General features: G+C 54.0%; 2 protein-coding genes across 9 annotated transcripts in view; one reads left to right on the forward strand and one right to left on the reverse strand.

Annotated features, from left to right (window-relative positions):
- Nucleotides 1–14,857, forward strand: part of TLCD3B (TLC domain containing 3B) — a 34,936-nt gene extending 20,079 nt beyond the window's left edge. Inside the window, exons 5-11 of one of the 7 annotated variants that reach the window (XM_077983824.1) lie at nt 1,895–1,992; nt 2,739–2,798; nt 3,466–3,596; nt 9,737–9,820; nt 12,437–12,671; nt 13,459–13,554; nt 13,810–14,857. In XM_077983824.1, coding sequence (XP_077839950.1) covers nt 3,472–3,596; nt 9,737–9,820; nt 12,437–12,671; nt 13,459–13,554; nt 13,810–14,094 — 825 coding nt within the window. In that variant the 5' untranslated portion in view covers nt 1,895–1,992; nt 2,739–2,798; nt 3,466–3,471 and the 3' untranslated portion in view covers nt 14,095–14,857. 7 annotated transcript variants of the gene reach the window in all.
- Nucleotides 14,572–16,089, reverse strand: C6H16orf92 (chromosome 6 C16orf92 homolog). 2 transcript variants are annotated; one of them, XM_077983828.1, is made up of 4 exons: nt 15,883–16,089; nt 15,402–15,640; nt 15,200–15,287; nt 14,572–15,080 (listed from the first exon to the last, which is right to left on the reverse strand). In XM_077983828.1, exons 1-4 carry the CDS (start codon nt 15,930–15,932, stop codon nt 15,059–15,061), a joined length of 399 nt encoding a protein of 132 aa, XP_077839954.1. In that variant the 5' UTR covers nt 15,933–16,089; the 3' UTR covers nt 14,572–15,058.
- Between the last annotated feature and the right edge of the window lie 8,803 nt (nt 16,090–24,892).

A 24,892-nucleotide genomic window follows, 5' to 3' on the forward strand; every position in this document is an offset into this window, starting at 1 on the left:
CCCTACCCACAAGGTTGCTTTGGATAAATGACTTGATTTTTTTTTTTTTTTTTTTGAAACGGAGTCTCGCTCTGTTGCCCAGGCTGGAGTGCAGTGGCCGGATCTCAGCTCACTGCAAGCTCCGCCTCCCGGGTTTCCGCCATTCTCCTGCCTCAGCCTCCCGAGTACCTGGGACTACGGGCGCCTGCCACCTCGCCCGGCTAATTTTTTGTATTTTTTAGTAGAGATGGGATTTTACCGTGTTAGCCAGGATGGTCTTGATCTCCTGACCTTGTGATCGCCTCCCAAAGTGCTAGGATTACAGGCTTGAGCCACCGCGCCCGGCCATGACTTGATATTTTTAATTAATTTTTTTAGAGACGGAGTTGCACTCTGTGGCCCAAGGCTGGAGTGCAGTCTCATGATCAAAGCTCACTGCAGCCTCAGCCTCCTGTCCTCAAGTGATCCTCCTGCCTTGGCCTCCCAAAGTGCTGGTACTACAGGTGTGCACCACCACACTGGACTTTTTTTTTTTTAATTTTAGAGACTGAAAATGTAGATCAATGCTTATACCTGTAGTATAAGCAGCATTTAATGATCTGACACTATTATTAACCCAACATCACAGATGAAGAAATTGAGGCTCATAAAGGCTTTGCCCACGATCATTCAGAGAAAGGAAGAGCCTAAATTTAGCATTTTAAAAACTGCAGCTTCACTTTAGGGGCACACATTTTAAGAGGATGCCTCGAGAACGTTTACATATGTATACACTGGTGATCAATATAAGGGCATTTCCAACACTTCAGAAGGTTCCCTGGGGTCTCCTCCCAGTCAATATCTTCCCCAAGTTAAACACTGTTCTGATTTTTCATGATAGATGTTTTGCTTTTCTGAATTTGATGTAAACAGAGCCATTCAGTGTGTTTCTTTATTTGTTTCTTTATTTCAGCAATAGGGAAATGAAATGTTTCTTTGATTATCTGTGGACTCTGAATTTGAAGTCCATGTACTTCCACGGTAGAAATGGCCTTCTTTTTCTTTCTTTTTTTTGTTTTTGAGACAGAGTCTCGCTCTGTTGCTCAGACTAGAGTGCAGTGGTACAATCTTGGCTCACTGCAACCTCTGCCTCCTGGATTCAAGCAACTCTCCTGCCTCAGCCTCCTGAGTAGCTGGGATTACAGGTGTGCGCCACTATTTTTAGTAGAGATGGGGTTTCACTATGTTGGTCAGGCTGGTCTCAAACTCCTGACCTCGTGATCCACCCACCTTGGCCTCCCAAAGTGCTGGGATTACAGGCGTGAGCCACCGCGCCCGGCCGAAATGACCTTCTTTACCTTTTATCCTACACTGCCTACAATAACTACTTAGGACTGCTTTTTTCGGGGGGCAGGGTCTTGCTCTGTTGCCCAGGATGGAGTGCAGTGGTATGATCATAGCTCATTACAGCCTTGAACTCCTGGGCTCAAGCAATTCTTTCCATTCTTTCGCTTCATCCTTTCAAGTACCTGGGACCACAGGTATGTGTCATTGCACTGGACTATTTTATTATTATTATTTTTGAGACACAATCTCGCTCTGTCGCCCCAGGCTGGAGTGCAGTGGCGGGATCTCGGCTCACTGCAAGCTCCGCCTCCTGGGTTCACGCCATTCTCCTGCCTCAGCCTTCCCAGTAGCTGGGACTACAGATGCCCGCCACCACGCCCGGCTAATTTTTTGTATTTTTAGTAGAGACGGGGTTTCACCGTGTTAGCCAGGATGGTCTCGATCTCCTGACTTCGTGATCTGCCCGCCTCGGCCTCCCGAAGTGCTGGGATTTCAGGCCTGAGCCACCGCACCTGCTGGTGTTTTTTTTTTGTTGTTGTTGTTGTTTGTTTTTGTTTTTTTTGAAACAGAGTCTCTCTCTGTCGCCCAGGCTGGAGTGCAGTGAGGAGATCTCGGCTCACTGCAACCTCTGCCTCCCGGATTCAAGTGATTCTCCTGCCTCAGTCTCCCGAGTAGCTGGGATTACAGGTACCCGCCATCACGCCTGGTTAATTTTTGTATTTTTATTAGAGACGGGGTTCCCCATGTTGGCCAGCATGGTCTTGAACTCCTGACCTCAGATGATCCACCCACCTTGGCCTCCCGAAGTGCTGGGATTACAGGCGTGAGCCACCACACCGGGCTGTGCAGCTGCTCTGATTTCCCCCTCCCTCCTTTTCCTTCTTTGTACACGTCCCTGAAACGTAGCTGTCCATCAAGTCACCAATGGATTCTAACTGGCCAATTCTAGGCAAGGCTTGCTGGAACCGCCCCCCAGCCCCCATAGGAAGCAAATGATAGGGCACATGTATCAACTGGCTGGCCAATGGGAGGATGGCATCTTCTAGCCAGTCCACCAACGGGAGAGCATACTCCTGCCCTCCCCAACTGCCTCTGCAGAGTAGCCTCGTGCCTTTGCAGTTTGACACCTTCCTTTTGTCCCAAGAAGGTCCCTTGGAAGCCACTTCAGGAAGGCAGGATGACAGGGCCTGATTCCCTTCATCCTGCCTGTGCCTGCCCCAAACCTCTGCTCCCCAGAGTAGATGGGAGGGGAGGTCTTTCTAAACAAAAATGATATCTATGTAAATATATGTAGTTTCAGCCTTGCGCCTGTTATTTCTTTTGTTTTCTTTTTTAATGGAACAACAATCGCTTTGGCTTTATTTTGTTTTTTCAAGGAATGTCATTTTAAAGTTCCAACTATCTTGACAACCCCCTCCCTTCCTTTTTCCAAGTTTTCGGTGCTGAGGAGAAACATCAACCTTCCTTTCTGTCTTCCAACCTGTCCCTTAGAGGTGAGGCCTGGGGAGAAGGGAGAGGTGACATAAGGTGGGCGGCGGGGGGGGGCATGCAGAAGATGGAAAAGGGTGGAGTTTAAGAGTAGGAGGGGCTGGGTGCAGTGGCTCATGCCTGTAATCTCAGCACTTTGGGAGGCCAAGGCAGGCAGATCACTTAAGGTCAGGAATTCGAGATCATCCTGACCAACATAGTAAAGTCCTGTCTCTCTTAAAAACACAAATATTAGCCGGGCACGGTGGCGGGCACCTGTAATCCCATCTACTCAGGAGCCTGAGACACGAGAATTGCTTGAACCCAGGAGGTGGAGGTTGCAGTGAGCCAAGATCATGCCACCACACTCCAGCCTGGGTAACAAGAGCAAGACTGCATCTCAAAAAAAAAAACAAAGAAGAAGAAGAAGAAAAGAAATTGTCTAAATTGGGTGTGTAAAACAAAAAATTAGGATAATTAGGATGTCAAATTGCCCCGGATGATGAATATTAAAAGAGTAATAAGGATGCAAAAGAGCTTAGAGAAGAGGTTTGCCTGGTGGCTTTGGATGGCCACAGATGGATGGGTCTCTTGGGCCTTGCCTCATTGGGGGTGAAGAAGGCTGCCGGGGGGTCTGAGGGTGTTGTGTTGAGGTGTTCTCATGGCCGTCTTTTTCTGCCTTCTTGGCTGCAGGCAGGCATGGCCCTGCTATTCGCAGGGGGTTGCGTCTTCTTCCCGTTGTGCTTCACTGTCCTGCGCTGGGGCTTGCAGAACCACGCCAGCCTGCAGATGGAAAAACAAGAGGCTGTCCTGGTAGCATCCAAGTAAGAGGACCAGGGTGCGGGTGTCCTTCCTGGGGCCACGGCTGGTGGAACTGACCTCTTACTTTCAGAATGAGTTCGTGGTGAAAACAGAAGCAGAGTGTGGGGTGGAGCTGGGATTTGGAGTCAAAAGACACCAGCAGGCTGGGCACGGTGGCTCACGCCTGTAATTCCAGCACTTTGGGAGGCTGAAGCAGGTGGATCACCTGAGGTCAGCAGTTCAAGACCAGCCTGGCCAACATGGTGAAACCCCGTCTGAACTAAAAATACAAAAATTAGCCAGGTATGGTGGCAGGTGCCTGTAATCCCAGCTGCTCTGGAGGCTGAGACGGAAGAATCACTTGAACTCAGGAGGTGGAGGTTGCAGTGAGCTGAGATCATGCCACTGTACTCCAGCGTAGGCGACAGAGTGATACTCTGTCTTAAAAAAAAAAAAAAAAAAAAAAAGACACCAACAGTGGTGTCTTTTGTGAGTCATTTAATTTCTCTGAACTTCAGATCCCTCACTGGTAAATGGGCTTGATAATAACCCCCACTCTCCTTCATGGAGATGTTGTATGAAGATCATGTGAATCCGTGCCTGTAGAGCAGGGGCTGCAAACTCCTGCAGATAATATGAGGGATGTGGGCTCTGCGGGGAGGATGTGGGCAGGAGGACTCACCTTCTCTGCTGAGGGCCTGTGCTGCTCGGCTCCAGCCACTGATAAAGTTATACAGTTAGAACGTGGGCCAATGTTTTCAGTTATGATTCTTTGTCATTGTTGTTGTTGAGACAGGTCTTGCTCTGTTGCCTAGGCTGGAGTGCAGTGGCACTATCATGGCTCACTGCAGCCTTGAACTTCCAGGCTCAACCAATCCTCCTGCCATAGCTGGGACAACAGGAAATGCGCCACCACACCTGGCTAATTTTTTTTTTTTTTTTTGGTAGAAACAGGGTCTCACTATGTTGCCCAAGCTGGTCTTGAACTCCTGGGCTCACAGGATCCTCCCTTCTCAGCCTCCGAAGTGCTAGGATAACAGGCATGAGCCACTGTACCCGGCCTCTTCTTCTTTTGTTTTGAGACAGGGTCTCACTCTGTCACCCAGGCTGAAGTACAGTGACACCACCATGACTCACTGCAGCCTTGACCTCCCTGACAAGTGATTCACCCTGAGAATCAGGCTGACTCCCAAGTTGCTGGGACTACAGATGTGCACCGCCATGCCTGGCTAATTTTTGTACTTTTAGTAGAGACGGGGTTTCTCCATGTTGCCCAGGCTGGTCTTGAACTCCTGGGCTCAAGTGATCCTCCTGCCTCGGCCTCCTGAGTAGCTGAGACTACAGGTGCATGTCATTGTGGTGGGCTTCCTCCCAGTTCTTTTTATTCTTTTTTTTGAGACAGAATCTCACTCTGTTACCCAGGCTGGAGTTCAGTGGCTCAGTCGTGGCTCACTGTAACCTCCACCTCCCAAGTTCAAGCAACATTCCTGCTTCAGCCTCCCGAGTAGCTGGTATTACAGGTGTGCGCCACTACATCTGGCTAATTTTTGTATTTTTAGTAGAGATGGGGTTTCACCATGTTGGCCAGGCTGGTCTCAAACTCCTGATCTCAGGTGATCTGCCCACCTCGGCCTCCCAAAGTGCTAGGATTATAGGCGTGAGCCACCACGCTCAGCCTCTCCCAATTCTTGAATACTGATAAGTAACTAAGAGCTTATTTAAGAACTACTATACTGACAACTGCATACTGGCCAAACAAAACATGTCTGTGGGCTGGGTTGGGCCCTTGGGCTGCAGATCTATGACCTGTGTGACAAAGCTTACCATAAAAGCGCACTATCAGCAAACCATAGGAGCGGGAGGCGGTACATGGAACACAGATTTTACTAGGGTGTCTACATGGATTTCCTGGCAGACAAAAAAGCCTGTCTCTACTCATCTGAAGTGAAACCACAGTCCCGTGACCAGCTTTGTAGTCCTCAATCTTGAGTAGTTACGGTGGCCGCCCATCACCCAGCCTCCTCAACCTCAGTCCTTTTTGCAGTTTTGCTCATGTGTGGCTTTGGGGTTATGCAACTATGATTTTTTTGTTTTTTGTTTTCTTTTGAGATGGAGTCTCACTCTGTCGCCCAGGCTGGAGTGCAATGGCACCATCTCAGCTCACGGCAACCTCCGCCTCCTGGGTTCAAGCGATTCTCCTGCCTCAGCCTCCCAAGTAGCTGGGACTACAGGCGCCCGCCACCACACCTGACTAATTATTGTATTTTTAGAAGAGATGGGGTTTCACCGTGTTAGCCAGGATGGTCTCGATCTCCTGATCTCATGCTCCGTCAGCCTTGGCCTCCCAAAGTGCTGGGATTACAGGCGTGAGACACCGCGCCCAGCCACAACCATGGGTTTGAAACCCAGCTTTCTTGGCCGGGCGCGGTGGCTCACGCCTGTAATCCCAGCACTTTGGGAGGCCGAGATGGGCGGATCACGAGGTCAGGAGATCGAGACCATCCTGGCTAACACGGTGAAACCCCGTCTCTACTAAAAAATACAAAAAAACTAGCCGGGTGAGGTGGCGGGCGCCTGTAGTCCCAGCTACTGGGGAGGCTGAGCCAGGAGAATGGCATAAACCCGGGAGGTGGAGCTTGCAGTGAGCTGAGATCTCGCCACTGCACTCCGGCCTGGGCAACAGAGCAAGACTCCGTCTCAAAAAAAAAAAAAAAAAAAGAAACCCAGCTTTCCTCTGGGCATGGTGGCTCCCACCTGTAATATCAGCATGTTGGGAGGCAGAGGTGGGTGGATTGCTTGAGCCCAGGAATTTGAGACCAGCCTGGCCAACATGGCGAAACTTCATCTCTACAAAAAATACAAAAATTACCTGGGCATGGTGGTGTGCGCCCGTAGTCCCAGCTACTCGGGAGGCTGAGGCATGAGGATCATTTGAGCCTGGGGAGGTTGAGGTTGCAGTGAGCCATGATCGTGCCACTGTACTCCAGCCTGGGGGAGAGAATGAGACCCTATCTCAAAAAAACAAAACAAAACAAAACCCACAAGATTTCTAAACCTGTTTCTTCTATAAAACAGGGATACCAAATAAGAATCAGTAGAAATCACCTGGTACTATGCCCAGCATGTAGTAGAAACTCAGAGAGCTGGATCCCCTTTCCCCCTCCAGTGAAGGGCTGAGGGCAGGAGCTAGGTCCGCTATTGTCTCTAAAACCGGCTCCAAATGGGCCTGAGACTTCCTGGGTGCTTTCCTACAGATCGCCGCTAGAGGGCAGCACAAAACAGCAAATCCCAGTCCCCGGCTTTTCTTCTGGGGAGGCGAGGAGTGGGCTCTGGCAGAGAAAGGCAAACCACAGGGTTGATTATTGAGCTTGGAGACCAAAGGAGTTTGCATAACAGGCCCTTGTCATGCTGAAGTCCACAGGACAGTTGGGATCAGGTGGGAGGGCAGAAGTCAAAGGAGGCAGTGCCTCTGGCTCCAGTCCCACAGCGCGACCCTGGCCCAGTCCCCAGGCCTCACTTTCTTTATGGGCCAGTGAGGAGCTTGCACCAGCCCACCCCGCAGTACTTTCCCACTCTGAAACTAGGCTGTTTGTGGAAGTTGCAGAGGAAGGGAAGTTAGGAGCTCCTAGAGAGCGGTAGGAATTTAGGGGCGGTCAGGAGGGGCTGGCTGTCTGAAGAATAGGGCCTGGGCATCCTAGGGCTCCCTGGGGCTTCCTGAGAGGCAGTGGCCCCCCGCCCCCCCACTCCCCCCTTCTTCCACTCCCTGCCCCTCCGACACCTGCAATGAGAGGGCTCTGCCACTTCTGAACTGGGTGACCTCAGGGAGCCTCAGGATCGTTGCTGGCCCTGTGGGAAGGACAGGCACAGCGCCCTCGGAGCTCCTGCAGCAGACGGGACATGGGCAGCCCTGCGGCACAGTCAGGTGCCCCCTCTGGCCAATGTCAGCTTCCTTCCCGACCATAGGGTGAGGGAGCCTCTGGGTCTGAGGATACTGTGTTGAGATATTTTTCCTCCCATCCCCTCCTTCAGTCTTCCTTCTGAGAAAGCACCACTTGCTCCCGCTCCCTCTCCTGGGGAAGCCTGTCTTTCGCTGGAGTGGGCACCCAAAGCTGGGACCCGGGGCAGGCCCCAGAGGGATGGCTTGGCGAGGGAGGAGATGCCAGGCATTTGCAAAGTGCTGATGGGAAACAGGGTCAGGCCCCTGTGGGGGCTCAGGGCCCCCTCCCAGCTGGCCAAGGAGCCCTAAGCCCCCTTCCTCCCCAAGAGAAGAGCTGGCCCCTGTCCCCAGCAGCCCCCTGTGCCGCCGCAGCTGCTGTTCCTTTAAGGGCCTCCCCCTCCCTCTTTCTCTGCTCCCCCCATCTCTGTCGCAGCCGAGGCTGTGGCTCAGAGCTGCATGGGGAGACGCCGCTGCAGGTCCGGTTTCTCGGTGTCTGGTCGGTGCCATCATTTCCCTGCCCCTCCCCCGCCCTCCCCAAGCTGGTCACTTCCCCTCCCCCTCCCCCTCCCCACCGAGGGGGCAGGGGGCTGGGCACGGAGTCTCTATGATGCCATGTGCGGTGTCTGTGCCGGGTGGCGGGGACCGGGGCGGCAGCGAGAGGAGGCAGTGGAGCTGGGAGAGCGGTGGTGACCGCTGACCGCTTGCCCGGCTACTCCTCCGCTCCCTGCTGCCTGCTCCTCCGCTCCCTCCTGCCTGCCTCCTTCCTTTGGGGCTGGCACCCAGACCCACCCCCACCCCCTCCCCGCCTCCTCGAGCCCTCCCAGCCTCTCACGTAAGCCTCCCCTCCCCACCTGCCTGGTGGCTCCCTCCCCTCCCCCATTTGCATCCTCCTCCTGTCCCCTCTTCCTCTCTGTCCTTCACCAAGCCATCCCCTCCTCGCCTCTCCCCATCCCTCACTGGCCTGCTCCTGCTCCCCTTCTCCCATCCTCCCCTCCCCCGTCTCTGCTCAACTGGCCCCCTCCTGACTCCCCAGTTTCATTGGACTCTCTGGCCCCATCCCGTCGCCGCCCTGTCCCCTTTGTGCCCCTTCCCATCGTTTTCTCCCTCCTTCCCGGGCTTGGCGTCCCTTCTCCACCCCTAACTCCTTCCGCTCAGCCTCCCTGACCCTTCACGGCCCGCCTGCCTCCCTGCCCAAGTCCTCAGCCACCATGCTGACCCCGATGGTGGCCGGGGGGGTGGTGTTCCCTGGACTCTTCCTCCTCTCCAAGAATACGCTCCAGCGGCTGCCCCAGCTGCGCTGGGAGGAGGCCGACGCGGTCATTGTCTCAGCCAGGTAAACCACTTTCCTTCCCCTCAGCTCCTCTCTGCTTCTTGGGCTTCTCAGGGAATGGAAAGGACCTGGCACTTCTCTGGACCCTCAGTGGCTGGGTATTGGGAGTTCCTATGGGGGTTGGGGGCTTTATCCCTAGGCTTCCTCTCTCCTCACTGCCTGCCTTGCTCACTGTCCTGGGAGACCTCGTCCAGCCCTGCCATCTGGTCTACTAGTGTTCAGCCTGCCTCTCTCTTCTTCCCGGTACACCCTCCCACCCTCCAAAACAGGGCCGGCATGCAGTGAAGACATTCCTGTAAGACATTAGGGATCGAGGCCAGGGCCAGACAGCTAGGTGTCATTCAGGGCGAGTGTTTGGGGGCCAGGGATGGAGGAGTGGATGGTGCAACTGTATACCCCTAGAACAGGGCCAGAGTGCAGAGTGGAGGCTAGTGGCAGTCAGGAGACAGTGGGAGAGTGATTGGGGAGCTCGGGGGTCACAAAGGGTCCAGAGTGAGGCCCGCGTCATGACTGGGCAGCTGAATGGGGCAAGAACTGGCCCAGGCTCCCCTCGTGGGGAGAGGTCCGGATCAGCAGCTCACTCTTAGTGGGGTCTCACCTCAGGACGGACACCCTGCCGCCCCGAGAAGAGGGAGACTCAGTTTCCACAAATGGGGAAGGGAGAAGGTGGCAAGGAGTGGGGTGGACCGAGGAACAGCAGCCGAGCAGACCAGAGAGCCGTGAGGTGCCTGTGGTGGGGCACATTTCAGGCAGCCCAGCCTTGGGAGAAGGCGGGCAAGGACTGGTCAGAGAAGTGGCTGAATGCAAAGTGCAGTCGCTAGACTAGCAACGAGGAGAAATCAAGGCACACGCCTCTTCCCTTCTGCCCTTCTAGCACGCCTCCCTCTCTCCCCCAGGCTGGTGTCCTCTGTCCAGGCCATCATGGCCTCCACTGCCGGCTACATCGTCTCCACCTCCTGCAAGCACATCATCGATGACCAGTAAGTGCCGCGAGAACCCCCCTGCCCAGGTGCCAGTGGTTGGTGTGTACACATAACCCTGGAAGACCCCACATCTTGGAGGGAACTCTGTCCGTGGTCCCCAAGCCCTTAACTTAGACCTGAGCAAGTTCACTGCAATAACTGCAACTCAACACCCAGGGATAAATTTATCCCGTCCTGTCCTTAAAGGTCAGAACCAGGGGGAGAAGGAGCGGGGATCACAGAGGATCCTCAAAGCGCTTCCTAGTTGGCTTCCAGGTCTCCTGTGTTGTCGTGGGTTCCCCACCTCTTCCCTGCCTTCCACCCCAGGAGGCAGATCCCATTTCCCTCCAGCACCCAGATGGGGTGCCCCCTCCTCATGCCGGGCTCACCCCTCAGGCCCTCCCAGAATCCAGGCATCTGGCACCCACTCCATGCGTGAGGGAGAGGAGAGGAGAAAGATGACACACACAAGGCCACACACGGCCAGGCAGTGCAGGAGGGGATGAGGGCGAAGAGGCCAAAATGTGGCCAGGCAGCTGCTGCAGTGTCTGGTGCTTGCCAAAAAGGCCCAGAGGTGTGCGGGCAGGAGGCGGAGGACGGAGAGGAGAGGGGCCCTGTCCGTGGTGCTGACGACCGCCCTAGGTGACTCATGGGTGGCCCATTGCAAGTTGCCTTGGAGGTGCCCACAACACCCGCTTCGTAGCTTTCAGCGCCACTTCCCTTCTGTGGCAGCCCCTGAGTCCCAGGGGACATTCTCTGGACGCTTCTGACGGGGGGTGCCCTGTTTCTGTTTGCCTCCTCTTTTTCCGAAGATGAGTTGCCTCTTCTGTGGTGAGGCAGCCGCCCTTCCTGGAAGGGCTTCATCGAGAGGAATTGAGTTAAGTGGCAGCTGCAGAGGACAGTTCTTGGCTTAACTCTTTCTTCACACCCTGCCCAGGGACTTGGCTGCTTCTTGGCCTCTGCCCGCCCCTCCCCACCCCTTCTCCAAGCCGAGCCTGGGATCCAGCACTTCCTCCCCAGCCTTCACATGCAGAGGTCACCTTTTGGTTTCTGCACCCCCCCTGCTCCCCAGGCCCCCTGTGTCTGTTCCTGTCCTTCCTCCCTGCTTTAATCCTCAGGTAGGTGGGGAGGATCCGGGTTAATCCAGGGCAGCAGCTGTTCCTACTTCTGAGCACCTAATTGCCAAGAGGGTGGGGATGGGATTTAACACCTCACATGACAGCCCAGGGCCTGGTGGCCCCTCCTGGTCTCCTGCACCAGCCCAGCGGGCCCCATCTCCCATCACCTCTGCTGGGCCTGCATTGTGGGCAGCTTCCTTCCCTGACTCCTCCAGGCCACTTGGACCTTTTCTCCCTGTGTTCTTGCCTCGCATTCTCTGCAGCTGCTCCTCCCCTCTCATCTTCCCCTGCCTCTGGGCCGCAGCTCCACACCACTGCATCACAGTCTCAGGTTCCCTTTTCCCTGGTACCGTCCCTGCTGGAGAATGGGCTGGCTCCACTCACAGGCTGCCTGCCTTAGGCTCCCCATCCTCAGAGGCCTCAGCCCCAACTTCTCCACAGCTCCCTCCACATGCCTCATGTTTGGTGATAACTTCTGGCTGACTCTGCTTTCATCCCTCCTCCCCCATGTGGGGCGAGCTCCCCGGGGCCTACCTCTCTGACCTTCCTCCCCCACCCCAGACCAGTCTCGGGACTACAGGATTTAAGAGAAACTGGCAATGTGCTGACTCCAGAAGAAAAATGCTGTCTTGTCTATTCATCCATTTCTCATTTTTGTTTACTCTCCAAGTACATGGAACTTTCTCTGTCCTTGGCTCCTTTTGTTCTGCATTTTCCCCTTAATGCCTGGCTGTCCCTGAGAAACAACACAAAACAGAAAAGAGATGGGGTCACTTTGGGGCAGGGCAAACAGCGCTGACAAGACCCCTCACTTGCCAACAGGGCCTGTCTCTGATGCCTCTTGGACCTTCTGGGGACAGTGGGGATGGCAGTGAGGGCTGTGGAGCCACTGCCCATGTCCCTTCCTTGGCCAGGTTACCTAGCCCGTCGGTGACTCACTTCCTCACCTGTACGGTGGGGGTTATGGCCACACCTACCTTTTACAGGGTTTTGGGAGGGGTAAATAAGTGCATGCACGGGAAGTTTGGAAGAGCGCCTGCCTCAGGAGGCAGGAATGGGGGTCCACCCCTGTGACCTCTCTCTCCAGCACTCTCACCCATTCAGCTGTTGCTGGTCCTAACCTCATGGTAAGGTTAGGACAAATAACCACGGCAAGGAAGGTCCCACCTGCCTGGCCTGGGCTTATTTTGGCATTCTATCTGTGCCATTTGGTCTGTGGGCATCTTCTGTTCTTTTCTTTTCCCCCCACTTTACTGCAGAGAGAGGAACATGGGTGGGTTCTGAGGCCACAGATTTGAATGCCAGCACCGTCGCTTACTAGCTGCGTGACTGCGTGAGCTTGGGCAAGTTTCTCACCCTCTACCCTCTGGATCCCTCATCTGTACCTGAGACTCCACTGCTGTCCAGGGCTGCCGTGCCAACCCCTGAGATCTGCCCCCGCCCACTGGTGTCCCCTTTCCTCCTTGCTCCCCACACCCACCCACCCCCTCCCCCCTCCTGTCTCTCTGCCCAACAGACACTGGCTGTCCTCTGCCTACACGCAGTTTGCTGTGCCCTACTTCATCTACGACATCTATGCCATGTTTCTCTGTCACTGGCACAAGCACCAGGTCAAAGGGCATGGAGGGGATGACGGAGTGGCCAGAGCCCCGGGCAGCACGTGGGCCATAGCGCGTGGCTACCTGCACAAGGAGTTCCTCATGGTGCTCCACCATGCCGCCATGGTGCTGGTGTGCTTCCCGCTGTCGGTGGTGAGTCCCGGGGAGCTGGGCGGGTGGGGTGTGGGTGGCCTGCTCCTTGGTCCCACTGGTGCTGGCAGGAACCCGGGAAGCCCTGGGTCTGGGTACTGGCAGCCAAGCAGACCCAGCACGTTTCCAGGGAAAGTTGTGGACAGGCAGGGTTCACTGAGCACCAGCCCAGGGGCACCAGGGTGTGGGGGCAGCCTGGCCCCGGGCTGGACAGTGCCCGGCTGCAGCACTTTGGATCTGTGGTTGCACATCTCTGAGCCTCAGTTTCCTCACCTGTTACAGAAGGAACACGGTCTTTCTGCAGGACTGTGAGAGGGATGCAGCCAAGTCATGCACCTGCTCCCGCACCCAGGTGTTCTTTCTCTTTTTTCTCTTTCCAAGACGGAGTCTCTCTGTGTCACTCAGGCTGGAGTGCAGTGGTGTGATCTTGGCTCACTGCAACCTCCGCCTCCTGAGTTCAAGTGATTCTCCCACCTCAGCCTCCCCAGTAGTGGGGATTACAGGTGCCCGCCAACATGCCTGGCTAATTTTTTTGGTATTTTTAGTAGAGACGGGGTTTCTACTGTTGGTCAGGCTGGTCTCAAACTCCTCACCTCGTGATCCACCTACCTCGGCCTCCCGAAGTGCTGGGATTACAGGCGTGAACCACCGCGCCCAGCCCTGCACCCAGGTGTTTTGACATTCAGAGTCAAGCATCTCCAAAAGTGACAGAGGGGAAAGAGGAAGGGTGGGGGCTGCCTAAGAACCCAGGGGGAGCCCCAGCTCCTCACCTTCCTGCCTGTGTGCTCAGGTGTGGCGACAGGGGAAGGGAGACTTCTTTCTGGGTTGCATGTTGATGGCAGAGGTCAGCACACCCTTCGTCTGCCTTGGCAAGATCCTCATCCAGGTGAGTGAGCACGGGAGGGTGCGGGAGCCCGATGGGGGGGCACGGGTAAGGGAGGGACCTTCAGGGTTGCTGCCAAGGGCTCTGGCCCCTTCGTCATTCCCCCCCTCACCCCTTGCCTTTTGAGATCGTGCTTGTGTCCTGGCAAAGTGTCCGGTCTGGGAGGAGCTGCCTGCTAGGGTTGCAGGGAGGCAGGGAGAGGGCCAAGGGGGGCCGAGCCCTTCTGCCGCGGCGGCCACGGTGTCCGTGTTCCCTCAGTACAAGCAGCAGCACACGCTGCTGCACAAGGTGAACGGGGCCCTGATGCTGCTCAGCTTCCTGTGCTGCCGGGTGCTGCTCTTCCCCTACCTGTACTGGGCCTACGGGCGCCACGCCGGCCTGCCTCTGCTGGCCGTGCCCCTGGCCATCCCCGCCCACGTCAACCTGGGCGCTGCGCTGCTCCTGGCCCCTCAGCTCTACTGGTTCTTCCTCATCTGCCGCGGGGCCTGCCGCCTCTTCTGGCCCCGCTCCCGGCCACCCCCGGCCTGCCAGGCCCAGGACTGAGGCCGGGGACCAGGACCCTCCCCCTCCCCACCCCCACCCCCGTGGAGACAGGGCTCTGGGGCTGATGGCTGGGGGTGGGAGCCGGGGTCCTCTTGCCCGGACAACCCCAGGACTGACGATGACCCTGAAAGGGAAGAGGCCCCACACCTCGGGGACTGAGTGAGGGGAGAGAGGGAACCTCTTCTCCTTACTGTGCCCCCTTCCTGCACACCCCTGCGCGGGAGGAGGGGAGGGGGCACCACCTCCCACCCACTGAGGGCAGGAGGGCTTGTGGGGAGGGAGACCGACAGGGTTTCAAGGGGACCAGGAGTCAGAATGTGGGGAGGCGCCTCTGCCAAGGCCATCCCAGCCCCTCTGCTGCCACCCCCCAGGGCTCCCCATCACCCGAGAGGAGAGGATGCCCCAACTAACCTGGCTGGCCCTCGGGCCTCCCGAGCGGCCAGCTGCAACCACGGCTCCTCTCCAGGGTAGGCCAGCTTGAGGAATCTTATTTATTTTATTTATTTACCCAAATTTGAACTAGTCTGTTGGGTTGAGGGGTTGAGGGAGAGAGGTGGCTGCTACCCCCAAGCCTTCCCAGTGCTGACAACCCCGGGGGCAGGCGAGGGCGCCCAGTCCCTCACCATCGGCTGCACATCGCGCCCTCGGGCCCTGCCATGTCCCTGGTGCTACTGACCTCTCAAGGCTTCCTCCAATCTGGGGTCGGGGGACCCTGGGAGGTGCTTTACAGACCGCTAATAAAAGACGATCTGCGTGAACGCCACCAAGGCCCTCACCATCAAGTTCTTTGGGGCTGGGAAGGGAGGAGGTGGGGGGCTTGGGCTGTGGGAAACGCACAGGGAGTGGGATACCCAGCTCCTCGCTGGGCAGTCAGGGAGGAGAAAGGTGGGGAACTTTTGCTCATCGACAGGAGAGGAGGTAGGTGTGGGTGCTCAGGTTGAGTCCGGGGCCCCTGTCCGGCTCTTTAGGCCCCTTTCTGGAAGTTTCTGTGGGGCATGGAGATCAGAGGGGAGAGGTCACACCCTGCCCCACTAGAACTGGGCTCTTCAGCTGCTCCCAAGGAAGGTGGTGGTGGGTGGGGTTGGAGGAAGGGGGCAGGCCTTACATGTGGGTGCAGAACTGGAAAAGGAGAAAGAAGACGACCACCACCAGGAAGCCTACCAGGATGTGATGGAAGAGCCCGGGGCTGGAACCTGCTAAACAAGCAGGACCCTTAATTCCCCTCTGATGGCCCAATGGAAGGGTCAGGGGCTGCTCTCCTCCAGGCCCTGGCGGGGAGGGAGGTCCCTTCTCTAGCTGGTTCATACCTGAGTTAACAAACATGATGGGTTTCTCTCCAATAAACTGGGCCACAGCCAGGAGCCTGGCTTGGTCTGAGTCTGGATAATCGAAGAAGTCAGGCCTGTCTAAGAAGCGCGGAGACTCTGTCCCTAGGGCTGACGCCGTGGCACGCTTGGGTCTGGGTACTAGGATCCAAGCAAAGTCTGTGACAACAGCCAAGCTGACCCCTGCCTTTATCTCTGAAGGCTGAAGCTGGCTTGGGACCCTATGAGACCACCCAGCCTTATTGTGGAGGCTGTGGAAGGTCTTGATTTCCCTCAGGGTCAGCTGGGTGCACCACGACAAGGCCCATGGTTGTCGGGGGGTGGGTGGGACCAGCAGGATGGGAGAGAAGAGTGGAGAGAAAAGGAGAAGGTGCAGGGTTGGCTTCCCAGTCCCTAAGTGGGCATCACCCTTTATGCCCCCAGAGCTGCCTGCCTTCCCACTGCTCCCAAGACAGCTTCTCACCAGTGTCTATGGCCCCTATTGCAGCCAGCCACACCCACACCAGCACCCATGGCCACAACCTCATGACTGCTATCATGAGGTGGGGGCTCTGTGATGTCACAGCCCAGAGCTGTTCTGATGGCACTCTGGGGTGAGGGGAGGAAGTGCTAGGAGCTGGGACCCCTTCCCCATCCCTCACCCTCATCAGAAGAGGAGAGGAGAGGAGAGATTGGGACCAGTCTTCATCCTCTGGAATGTTGCTGATGATAAAGCCATAATGGTGGCAGCCCCAGCGTTTACAAAGAGGAGGGCTGCGGCAGGGCCATCTTGCTGAAAGCCAGAACTAAAGGAAGCTGCGTTTAGACAACAGGCACAATTTGGGGTGGTGGCACCGGGCCACACACCTCCAGTTACCCCTTGGATCAACCACAGGTAGCATTTGTTTTATTTATTTTCATTTTTTTGGAGACAGGGTCTCTGTCACCCAGGCAGGAGTGCAGTGGCACGATCTTGGCTCACTACAGCCTCCGCCTCCCGGGTTCAAGTGATTCTCCTGCCTCAGCCTCCTGAGTAGCTAGGATTACAGCTGCCTGCCACCACACCCGGCTAATTTTTGTATTTTTGGTAGAGACAGGGTTTCACTGTGTTGGTCAGGCTGGTCTCGAACTACTCACCTCAGGTGATCTGCTTGCCTTGGCCTCCCAGAGTGCCCGGCCTATTTTATGTCTTTTCAGAGACAGGGTCTCACTCTGTCACCCAGGCTGGAGTACAGTGGTATGATCACTGCAGCCTGGAACTCTTGGCCTCAAGTGATCCTCCCAAGTCAGCCTCCTGAGTAGCTAGGACCACAAGCATGTGCCACCATGCCTGGCTAATCTTTGCATTTTTTGTAGAGATGAGGTCTTGTTATGTTTTTTTGTTTTTTGTTTTTTGTTTTTTTTTGAGATGGAGTCTCGCTCTGTTGCCCAGGCTGGAGTGCAGTGGCCAGATCTCAGCTCACTGCAAGCTCCGCCTCCCGGGTTTACGCCATTCTCCTGCCTCAGCATCCCAAGTAGCTGGGACTACAGGCGCCCACCACCTCGCCCAGCTAGTTTTTTGTATTTTTTAGTAGAGACGGGGTTTCACCGTGTTAGCCAGGATGGTCTTGATCGCCTGACCTCGTGATTCGCCCGTCTCAGCCTCCCAAAGTGCTGGGATTACAGGCTTGAGCCACCTCGCCCGGCCGAGGTCTTGTTATGTTGTCCAGGCTGGTGTCGAACTCCTGGCCTCAGATGATCCTCCAGCTTCAGCCTCCCAAAGTGCTGGGATTACAGGCGTTAGCCACCATGCCCAGTGGGTAGCATTTATTTGACACCTATTACTATGCTGGCTGGACCCCATTTATGGCCAAGTTCCTTGCACAAATTGGTTCATTTACCCTTGCACTGACCCTCAGAGGCAGGTACTCTGTTTTTTTTGTTTTTTTTTGTTTTTGAGACGGGGTCTTGCTCAATCGCCCAGGCTAGAGTGCAGTGGCACGATCTCGGCTCACTGCAAACTCTGCCTCCCGGGTTCGCGCCATTCTCCTGCCTCAGCCTCCCGAGTAGCTGAGACTACAGGCGCCCACCAAAACGCCTGGCTAATTTTTTTGTACTTTTAGTAGAGACGGCGTTTCACGGTGTTAGCCAGGATGGTCTCTATCTCCTGACATCGTGATCTGCCCGCCTCGACCTCCCAAAGTGCTGAGATTACAGGCGTGAACCACTGCGCCCGGCCATTTTTTTTTTTTTTTTGAGATGAAGTTTCACTCTGTTGGCCAGACTGGAGGGCAGAGGCACAATCTCAGCTCACTGCAACCTCCATCTCCTGGGTTCAAGCGATTCTCCTGCCTCAGACTCCTGAATAGTGGGATTACAGACACGCACCACCACTGTCCGGCCAATTTTTGTATTTTTAGTAGAGATGGGGTTTCACCATGTTGGCCAGGCTGGTCTTGAACTCCTGAACTCAGAAGATCTGTCCGCTTCGGCCTCCCAAAGTGTTGGGATTACAGGCATGAGCCACCAAGCCCAGCCCAGAATCAGGTACTCTTGCCTCCCTTATACACCGGAGGAAATCATGGCACAGAGGGGAAATGTAGTGTGGGCAATGCGCACTTCCTGGGGGCTGGGGGTTCCTCTCTGAGGCTCCCCCTCGCATCGTGTCCGCAGATCCAGGGGCACAGGGCTCTCCCCATCCTCCCCCGACCCTGCCTCAGTGCTCAGCTGGGAACTACCCTGGGGTTAGGAACCGAGAGGAGTAGCAGGCTTCTCCCACTAGGTGGCAGCAGCGTCCGCGCCTGAGTCCCCGCTCCCACCCTAGGGAAGGCGCTGCCGGGCGGACTCCTGGGCCTCCTCTCGCATCTTCCACAGGTTGCATCTGAGGCTGCAGGAAAACGTATGGCTGGGAATGGCCGTCGGGGGTTGGTCAGAGGAAGTCCCTAGGCCCTTTCCGAGGCACATCTCTTGGCCATTCACGCATCCTTCGCAGACTCCGCTCTCTGCACCTCCGTTTCCTCTTCTGTGGCCGGCGGCTCCCCTGTGGCCACCCCATCGCCCGTCTCTGCCACCTCCCAACAGCCATTTCCACTCCTGCGGTCCCACACCAGCTAAGGAGAGCTCCCTTCTGATTGGCAGGTGGGCCTGTCTGTCACGGGCATGTTCCATCCCGCACAAGCCCAAGGACACTCCAGGGTCTCCTTAGTTTCACGACGAAGATGCGTGCTCATCGGACTCTGCAGACCCAGTGTCGCGACTTCGCCCAAAGCCAGGCGTGTATCTGTGCGCGTGTGAGGTGCTCTGCAGCAACTCTATGCAGAGAACAGGAGGGCTAGGACTCGGGGTACTTGCCATGAACCGCTTCGAGTTCCTAAACAAGTAAAAAGCCCAGAGAGACAAAAAAAAAAAAAGGGGGGGGCGGCGGGGCAGGGGTGGGGAAGGAGGGAAACCAATATCTATGGGACTGGCTCACGTGGGCTGCTTCCCCTGTGCTGCGCTGATGGCTTCCTTTTTTTTTTTTTTTTTTTTCTTTGAGACAAGATATTGCTCTGTCTGTCACCCAGGCTGGAGTGCAGCCTCGACCTCCTGGGCTCAAGCGATCCTCTCACCTCAGCCTCCCAAGTAGCTGGCACGACGGGCGTGCACCACCACACCTGCTTATTTTTTGTTTTGTTTTGTTTTTTTGAGATGGAGTTTCGCTCTGTCGGCCATCCTGGAGTGCAGTGGCGTGATCTTGGCTCACTGCAACTTCCGCCTTCTTAGTTCAAGCGATTCTCCTGCCTCAGTCTCCCGAGTAGCTGGGATTAAAAGCACGTGCCACCATACCTGGCTAATTTTTGTAGTTTTTTTAGTAGAGACGGGGTTTCATCATGTTGGCCAGTCTGGTCTCAAACTCCTGACCTCAAGTGATCTGCCCTCCCTGGTCTCCTAGAGTGCTGGGATTACAGGCATGAGCGACTGTGCCCAGCCTACTTATTTTTTTCTTTGTAGAGACGGGGTCTTGCTATGTTGCCCAGGCTGGTCTCAAACTTCCGGGCATAAGTGATCCTCCCACTCTGGCCTCCCAAAATGCTGGGATGACAGTTGTGAGCCGCCACGCAGGTCACTTATAAGAAAGAGGAAGGGATTTATCCAAAGCCACAGGGCATGTGAGAGGCAGCAGAAGGGACTCAGTAATGTGGTTTTTGGGTCAGGCGCGGTGCTCACGCCTATGATCCCAGTACTTTGGGAGGCCGAGATGGGGTGGATCACTTGAGGCCAGGAGTTCGAGACCAGCCTGCCCAACATGATGAAATCCCGACTCTACTAACAATCCAAAAAAAGGCTGGGCGTGGTGGCTCACACCTATAATCCCAGCACTTTGGGAGGCCAAGGCGGGTGGATCACCTGAGGTCAGGAGTTCAAGACCAGAGTGACCAATATGGTGAAACCCCATCTCTACTAAAAATACAAAAATTAGCCAGGCATGGTAGCATGCGCCTGTAGTCCCAGTTACTCGGGAGGCTGAGACAGGAGAACTGCTTGAACCCAAGAGAGAGAGGTTGCAGTGAGCCTAAATTGCACCACTGCACTCCAGCCTGGGTGATAGAGTGAAACTTCGTCTCAAAAAAAAAAAAAAAAAAAAAAAATTAGCCAGGCGTGGTGATGCGCGCCTATAGTCCCAGCTAATCAGGAATCTGAGGCAGGAGAATCACTTGAGCCCAGTAGGTGGAGGTTGCAGTGAGCCGAGATCATGCCACTGCACTCCAGCCTGGGTGACACTCGAGACTCTATCTCAATAAATAAATAAATAAATAAATAAATAAATAAATAAATAACCTGGTTCCTGATGCTGGGCCAGGGCTTGTGCCCCAGGCCCACACGCAACTGCTCCTTGAGGTTAGCTGGGAGAAGGGACACAGAGCCTATGGCCTTTGGGGTTGACTTTTTTTTTGTTTTCTTAAATGCTTCAAAAACATACAGCTACTTTCTCTACCAGAAAAGGCCGTTTCAACCCAAACAATGCATTATCCATTCATCCATTTATCCATCCATGACATAAATGTGCTGAGCTCCTGCTATGCACTGGCCGGACTCCATTTATGGCTCAGAAATCACCAGGGTATGGTCCTTGCCCTCAAGAGTGACAAGGGAGAGAACTCATAGATGCGCATCATTCTAGAGTAGACGGGCAACTCTGGGTCATCTACACCTGCTGTCTCCACTCCCTCACCTTTAATGGACTCTTCGATCTCTTATTTTTTTGAGATGGAGTCTCATTCAGTCACCCAGGCTGGAGTGCAGTGGCGTGATCTCGGCTCACCGCAACCTCTGTCTCCCGGTTCAAATGATTCTCCCACTTTGGCTTCCTGAGTAGCTGGGATTATAGGCACCCACCACCACGCCCAGCTAATTTTTGTATTTTTGGTAGAGACGGGGTTTTGCCACGTTGGCCAAGCTGGTTTCAAACTCCTGACCTCAGGTGATCTGCCTGCCTCTGCCTCCCAAAGTGCTGGGATTACAGGCATGAGCCACTGCGCCCGGCCAATTCTTCGACCTCTTCTAATCTGGCTTTGTCCCCACCAATCCACTGAAGCCGCTTTGATCAAGTCCATGAAAGAGCTCATAATCTGTCAAATCAAATGGTTCTCTCTCTTTCCATTCTCTCTGCTTCCCAGCAGGTGCACCTGTCCCTGACTCAGATCCCCAGAGCCACACTCACCAATTCTCAGGACTCCTTCTCCAGCCAACTCAGCCTGGGGCCTTGTCTTGCTATCTATATTCTCTGCTTAGGTGATCTCATCCATACTCGTGGCTTTAAATACCATCTATATGCCAGTGACTCACAAATGTATATTTCCAGCCCAGACCTCTCCTCGGAGCTCCAGACTCTGAGATGTCTGTTTGTGATGTCCAAATACATCTCCAAGGCAATGGATCATAAATGGAGTCTTACTCCAGACCTGCTCTGCTCCCATCTTTTCATCTCAGTGGATGGTCCCATCATTCCTCTAGATGGTCTGCTCAACACAGAAACCTAGGAATCATCCTGAATCCTTATCTCTCACCTAATGAGCCCCAAATTGAGACCTGTTAGGCCAGGTTTGGGGGCTCATGCCTGTAATCCCAGCAATTTGGGAAGCCAAGGTGGGAGGATCACTGGAGGCCAGGAGTTCAAGGTTCAAGTGAGCCATAATTGTGCTGCTACACTCCAACCTTGGTGACAGAGAATCACATCTGTAAAAAAATAAGAATAAAAAGATCTGTTGGTTTAATGTTCTTTTCTTCCCTTCCTTCCCTTCCTTCCTCCCTCCCTCCCTTCTCTCTCTCTCTCTCTTTTTCTTTCCTTCCTTTCTCTTTCTTTTCTTTCTTTCTTTCTTTCTTTCTTTCTTTCTTTCTTTCTTTCTTTCTTTCTTTCTTTCTTTCTTTCTTTCTTTCTCTTCCTTCCTTTCTTCCTTCCTTCCTTCCTTCCTTCCTTCCTTCCTTCCTTCAGCATTTCACTCTGTTGCCTAGGCTGGAGTGCAGTGATGCAGTCATAGCTCAGTGCAGCATCGACCTCCCAGGCTCAAGCGATCCTCTCGCCTCAGCCTCCTAAGTAGCTGGGACTGCATGATCAAGTCACCATGCCCAACTAATTTGTTTTTGGTTTTTTTTGGTAGAAATAGGATTTCACTATGTTGCCCAGGCTGGTCTTGAACTCCGGGGCTCAAGGGATCCTCCTGCCTTGGCCTCCCAAAGTGCTGGGATTATAGCACCCAGCCTCAATTTTATTTTCTTTTGTTTTCTTTTTTTTTTTTTCTTCCGAGATGGAGTTTCACTCTGTTGCCCAGGCTGGAGTGCAGTGGCATGATCTCAGCTCATTGCAACCTCTGCCTCCTAGGTTCAAGTGATTCTTGTGCCTCAGCCTCCTGAGTAGCTGGAATTACAGATGCGTGCCACCAAGCCCACCTAATTATTTTTGTATTTTTAGTAGAGATGGGGTTTCGCCATGTTGGCCAGGCTGGTCTCGAACTCCTGGCCTCAAGCAATTCTCCCACCTCGGCCTCCTGAGGTGTTGGGATTACAGGCGTGAGCCACTGTGCCAGCAATAGGTAGTTTTTCGACCCTTCCCCTCCTTCCCCTTATTAAGAATCCCCAGTGTCTATTATTCTCATCTTTATGTCCATAGGTACCCAATGTTTAGCTCCCACTTGCAAGAACATGTGGTATTTGATTTTCTGTTTCTGCGTTAATTCAGTTAGGATAATGGCCTCCAGCTGCATCCATGTTGCTGCAAGGGATATAATTTCATCGTTTTTATGACTGCATACTATTCCATGGCATATATGTATCACATTTTCTTTATCCAGTCCACTGTTGGTGGGCACCTAGGTTGATTCTGTGTCTTTGCTATTGTGAATAGTGGTGCAATAAACACACAGTGCAGGCGTCTTCTTGGTAGAATGATTTTTTTCTTTCTTTTTCTCTCTTTTTCTTTTTCTTTTTTTTTGAGGCAGGGTCTCATTCTGTCACTCAGGCTGGAGTATAGTGGCCTGATCTCTGCTCACTGAAGCCTCAAACTCCTGGGCTCAAGCAATCATCCTGCCTCAGCCTCCCGAGTAGCTGAGACTACAGGTGCGTGCGACCACTCCTGGTTAATTTTTTTTTTTTTAGACAGGGTTTCTTCATGTTGACCAGGCTGGTAGAATGATTTCTTTCCTGAATGTGCCATGCTCTGGACTGCCTCCCAGCCTTGACACACACCTCTGCCTGGAATACATTTGCCCCCATGCTTGACCTGGCTAACTCCTCCTCATCTTTCAGGTTTCAGCTGAGACAGCTCCTCTTCTGGGAAGTGAGGTGTTAATCTTTGTTTCCTCCTGCCTCATAGGACCCTGAGTTCCCATGGCTTTCTGACCATCCCCTGTCCCCATGTCAGTTTCCCTGGATGAGGATTGTCTGTATATTTGTCTATCTTCTCTATGAGGCTGTGAAGTCACAGCTCATTGACCTTGGTCCTGGTTGTATCCCACAATCTATAGTCGATATTCAGTCAATATTTACTGAATGACTGGGTGACTGGTACAAAAGCCTCCCCACTCTGGACAAAGCAGGGCTCAACACTGTCCATCATTTTCCTCTGAAATTGGCTTGAACTCCAGCCTCATCCTCACCTGCCTTCAGCAAGTTCTTCTGGAGGCAGGCAGGGCTGGGGTTGAGCAAGCACCGTGGGAAGAGAGCACAGGAGACAGGACTCAGCAGGCTCCTTGGCCAGAGTGTCCCCCTCCCTTCACTGCAGGCCGCCTGTGCCCAGGTCATGGACACCCTCTTGCTAAACTCACTGACTGTCACACTGCACAGCGTCTCCCTTAGTCCTGCCTCCTTTCTTATCCTGGAGAGACATGAAGGAAACCTAATGGTTGCCTTTACTTTAGAAATATTGGCCGGGTGCAGTGGCTCACGCCTGTAATCCCAGCACTTTGGGAGGCTGAGGCGGGCAGATCACTTGAGGTCAGGAGTTCGAGACCAGCCTGGCCAACATGGTAAAACCCTGTCTCCACTAAAAATACAAAAATTAGCCAGGCATGGTGGTGTGCACCTGTAATCCCCGCTACTTGGGAGGCTGAGGCTTAAACCTGGGAGGTGGAAGTTGCAGTGAGCCAAGATCATGCCACTGCATTCCAGCCTGGGCAACAGAGCGAGACTCTGTCAAAAAAAAAAAAAAAGAAAAAGAAAGAAAGAAATATATTATTTTGCTGGGCACGGTCTATGGCTCACACCTGTAATCCCAGCACTTTGGGAGGCCAAGGTAGGAGGATGGCTTGAGGCCAGAAGTTTGAAACCAGCCTGGGCACCATAGTGAGACCCATCTCTACAAAAAAATAAAAAAATAAAGACAGATTAGCCAGGCGTGGTGGTGCATACCTATAGTCCCAGCTACTTGGGAGGCTAAAGTGGGAGGATCACCTGAGCTGAAGTGTTCAAGCTGTTGGGAGCTATGATCTTGCCACTGCACTCCAGCCTGGGCAACAGAGTGAGACCCTGTCTCAAAAAAAAAAAAAAAAAAAAAAAAAAAAAAAAAAAAAAAAGAAAGAAAAAGAAAGAAAGAAAAGAAAAGACCAAAATTTGGCCAGGCGCAGTGGCTCATGCCTATAATCCCAGCAATTTGGGAGGCCGAGGCAAGCGGATCAGCTGAGGTCAGGAGTTCGAGACCAACCTGGCCAACATGGTGAAACCCCGTCTCTACAAAAATACAAAAAAACTAGCCGGGCATGATGGTGGGTGCCTGTAATCCCAGCTACTCAGGAGGCTGACGCGGGAGAATCACTTGAACCCGAGAGGCGGAGGTTGCGGTGAGCCTCAATCGAGCAATTGCACTCCAGCCTGGGCGACAGAGCGAGATTCCGTTTCAAAACAAACAAACAAACAAACAAACAAAAAAAGACTAAAATTTATTATTTTAATGTATTCTTTGGAACAGGTAACCTATGCATGTGGCACAAAATTCCAAAGATGCAAAAGGATGTACGTTGAAAAGTCTTTCCTCTTCCTGCGCT

The sequence above is a fragment of the Macaca mulatta genome, chromosome 20 (assembly GCF_049350105.2).
Source record: "Macaca mulatta isolate MMU2019108-1 chromosome 20, T2T-MMU8v2.0, whole genome shotgun sequence".
NCBI classification, from domain to species: Eukaryota; Metazoa; Chordata; class Mammalia; order Primates; family Cercopithecidae; genus Macaca; species Macaca mulatta.

What these genes read in the sequence shown, in the direction of transcription:
- C6H16orf92 (XM_077983828.1), bottom strand. Translation starts at nt 15,932, where the DNA reads ATGGGTGCTGGTGTGGGTGTGGCTGGCTGCAATAGGGGCCATAGACAC. An exon ending in AATAGGGGCCATAGACACTG is followed by an intron (nt 15,641 to 15,882) that starts GTGAGAAGCTGT and finishes GTGGTCTCATAG; the next exon opens with GGTCCCAAGCCAGCTTCAGC. An exon ending in TTCCAGTTCTGCACCCACAT is followed by an intron (nt 15,081 to 15,199) that starts GTAAGGCCTGCC and finishes CATGCCCCACAG; the next exon opens with AAACTTCCAGAAAGGGGCCT.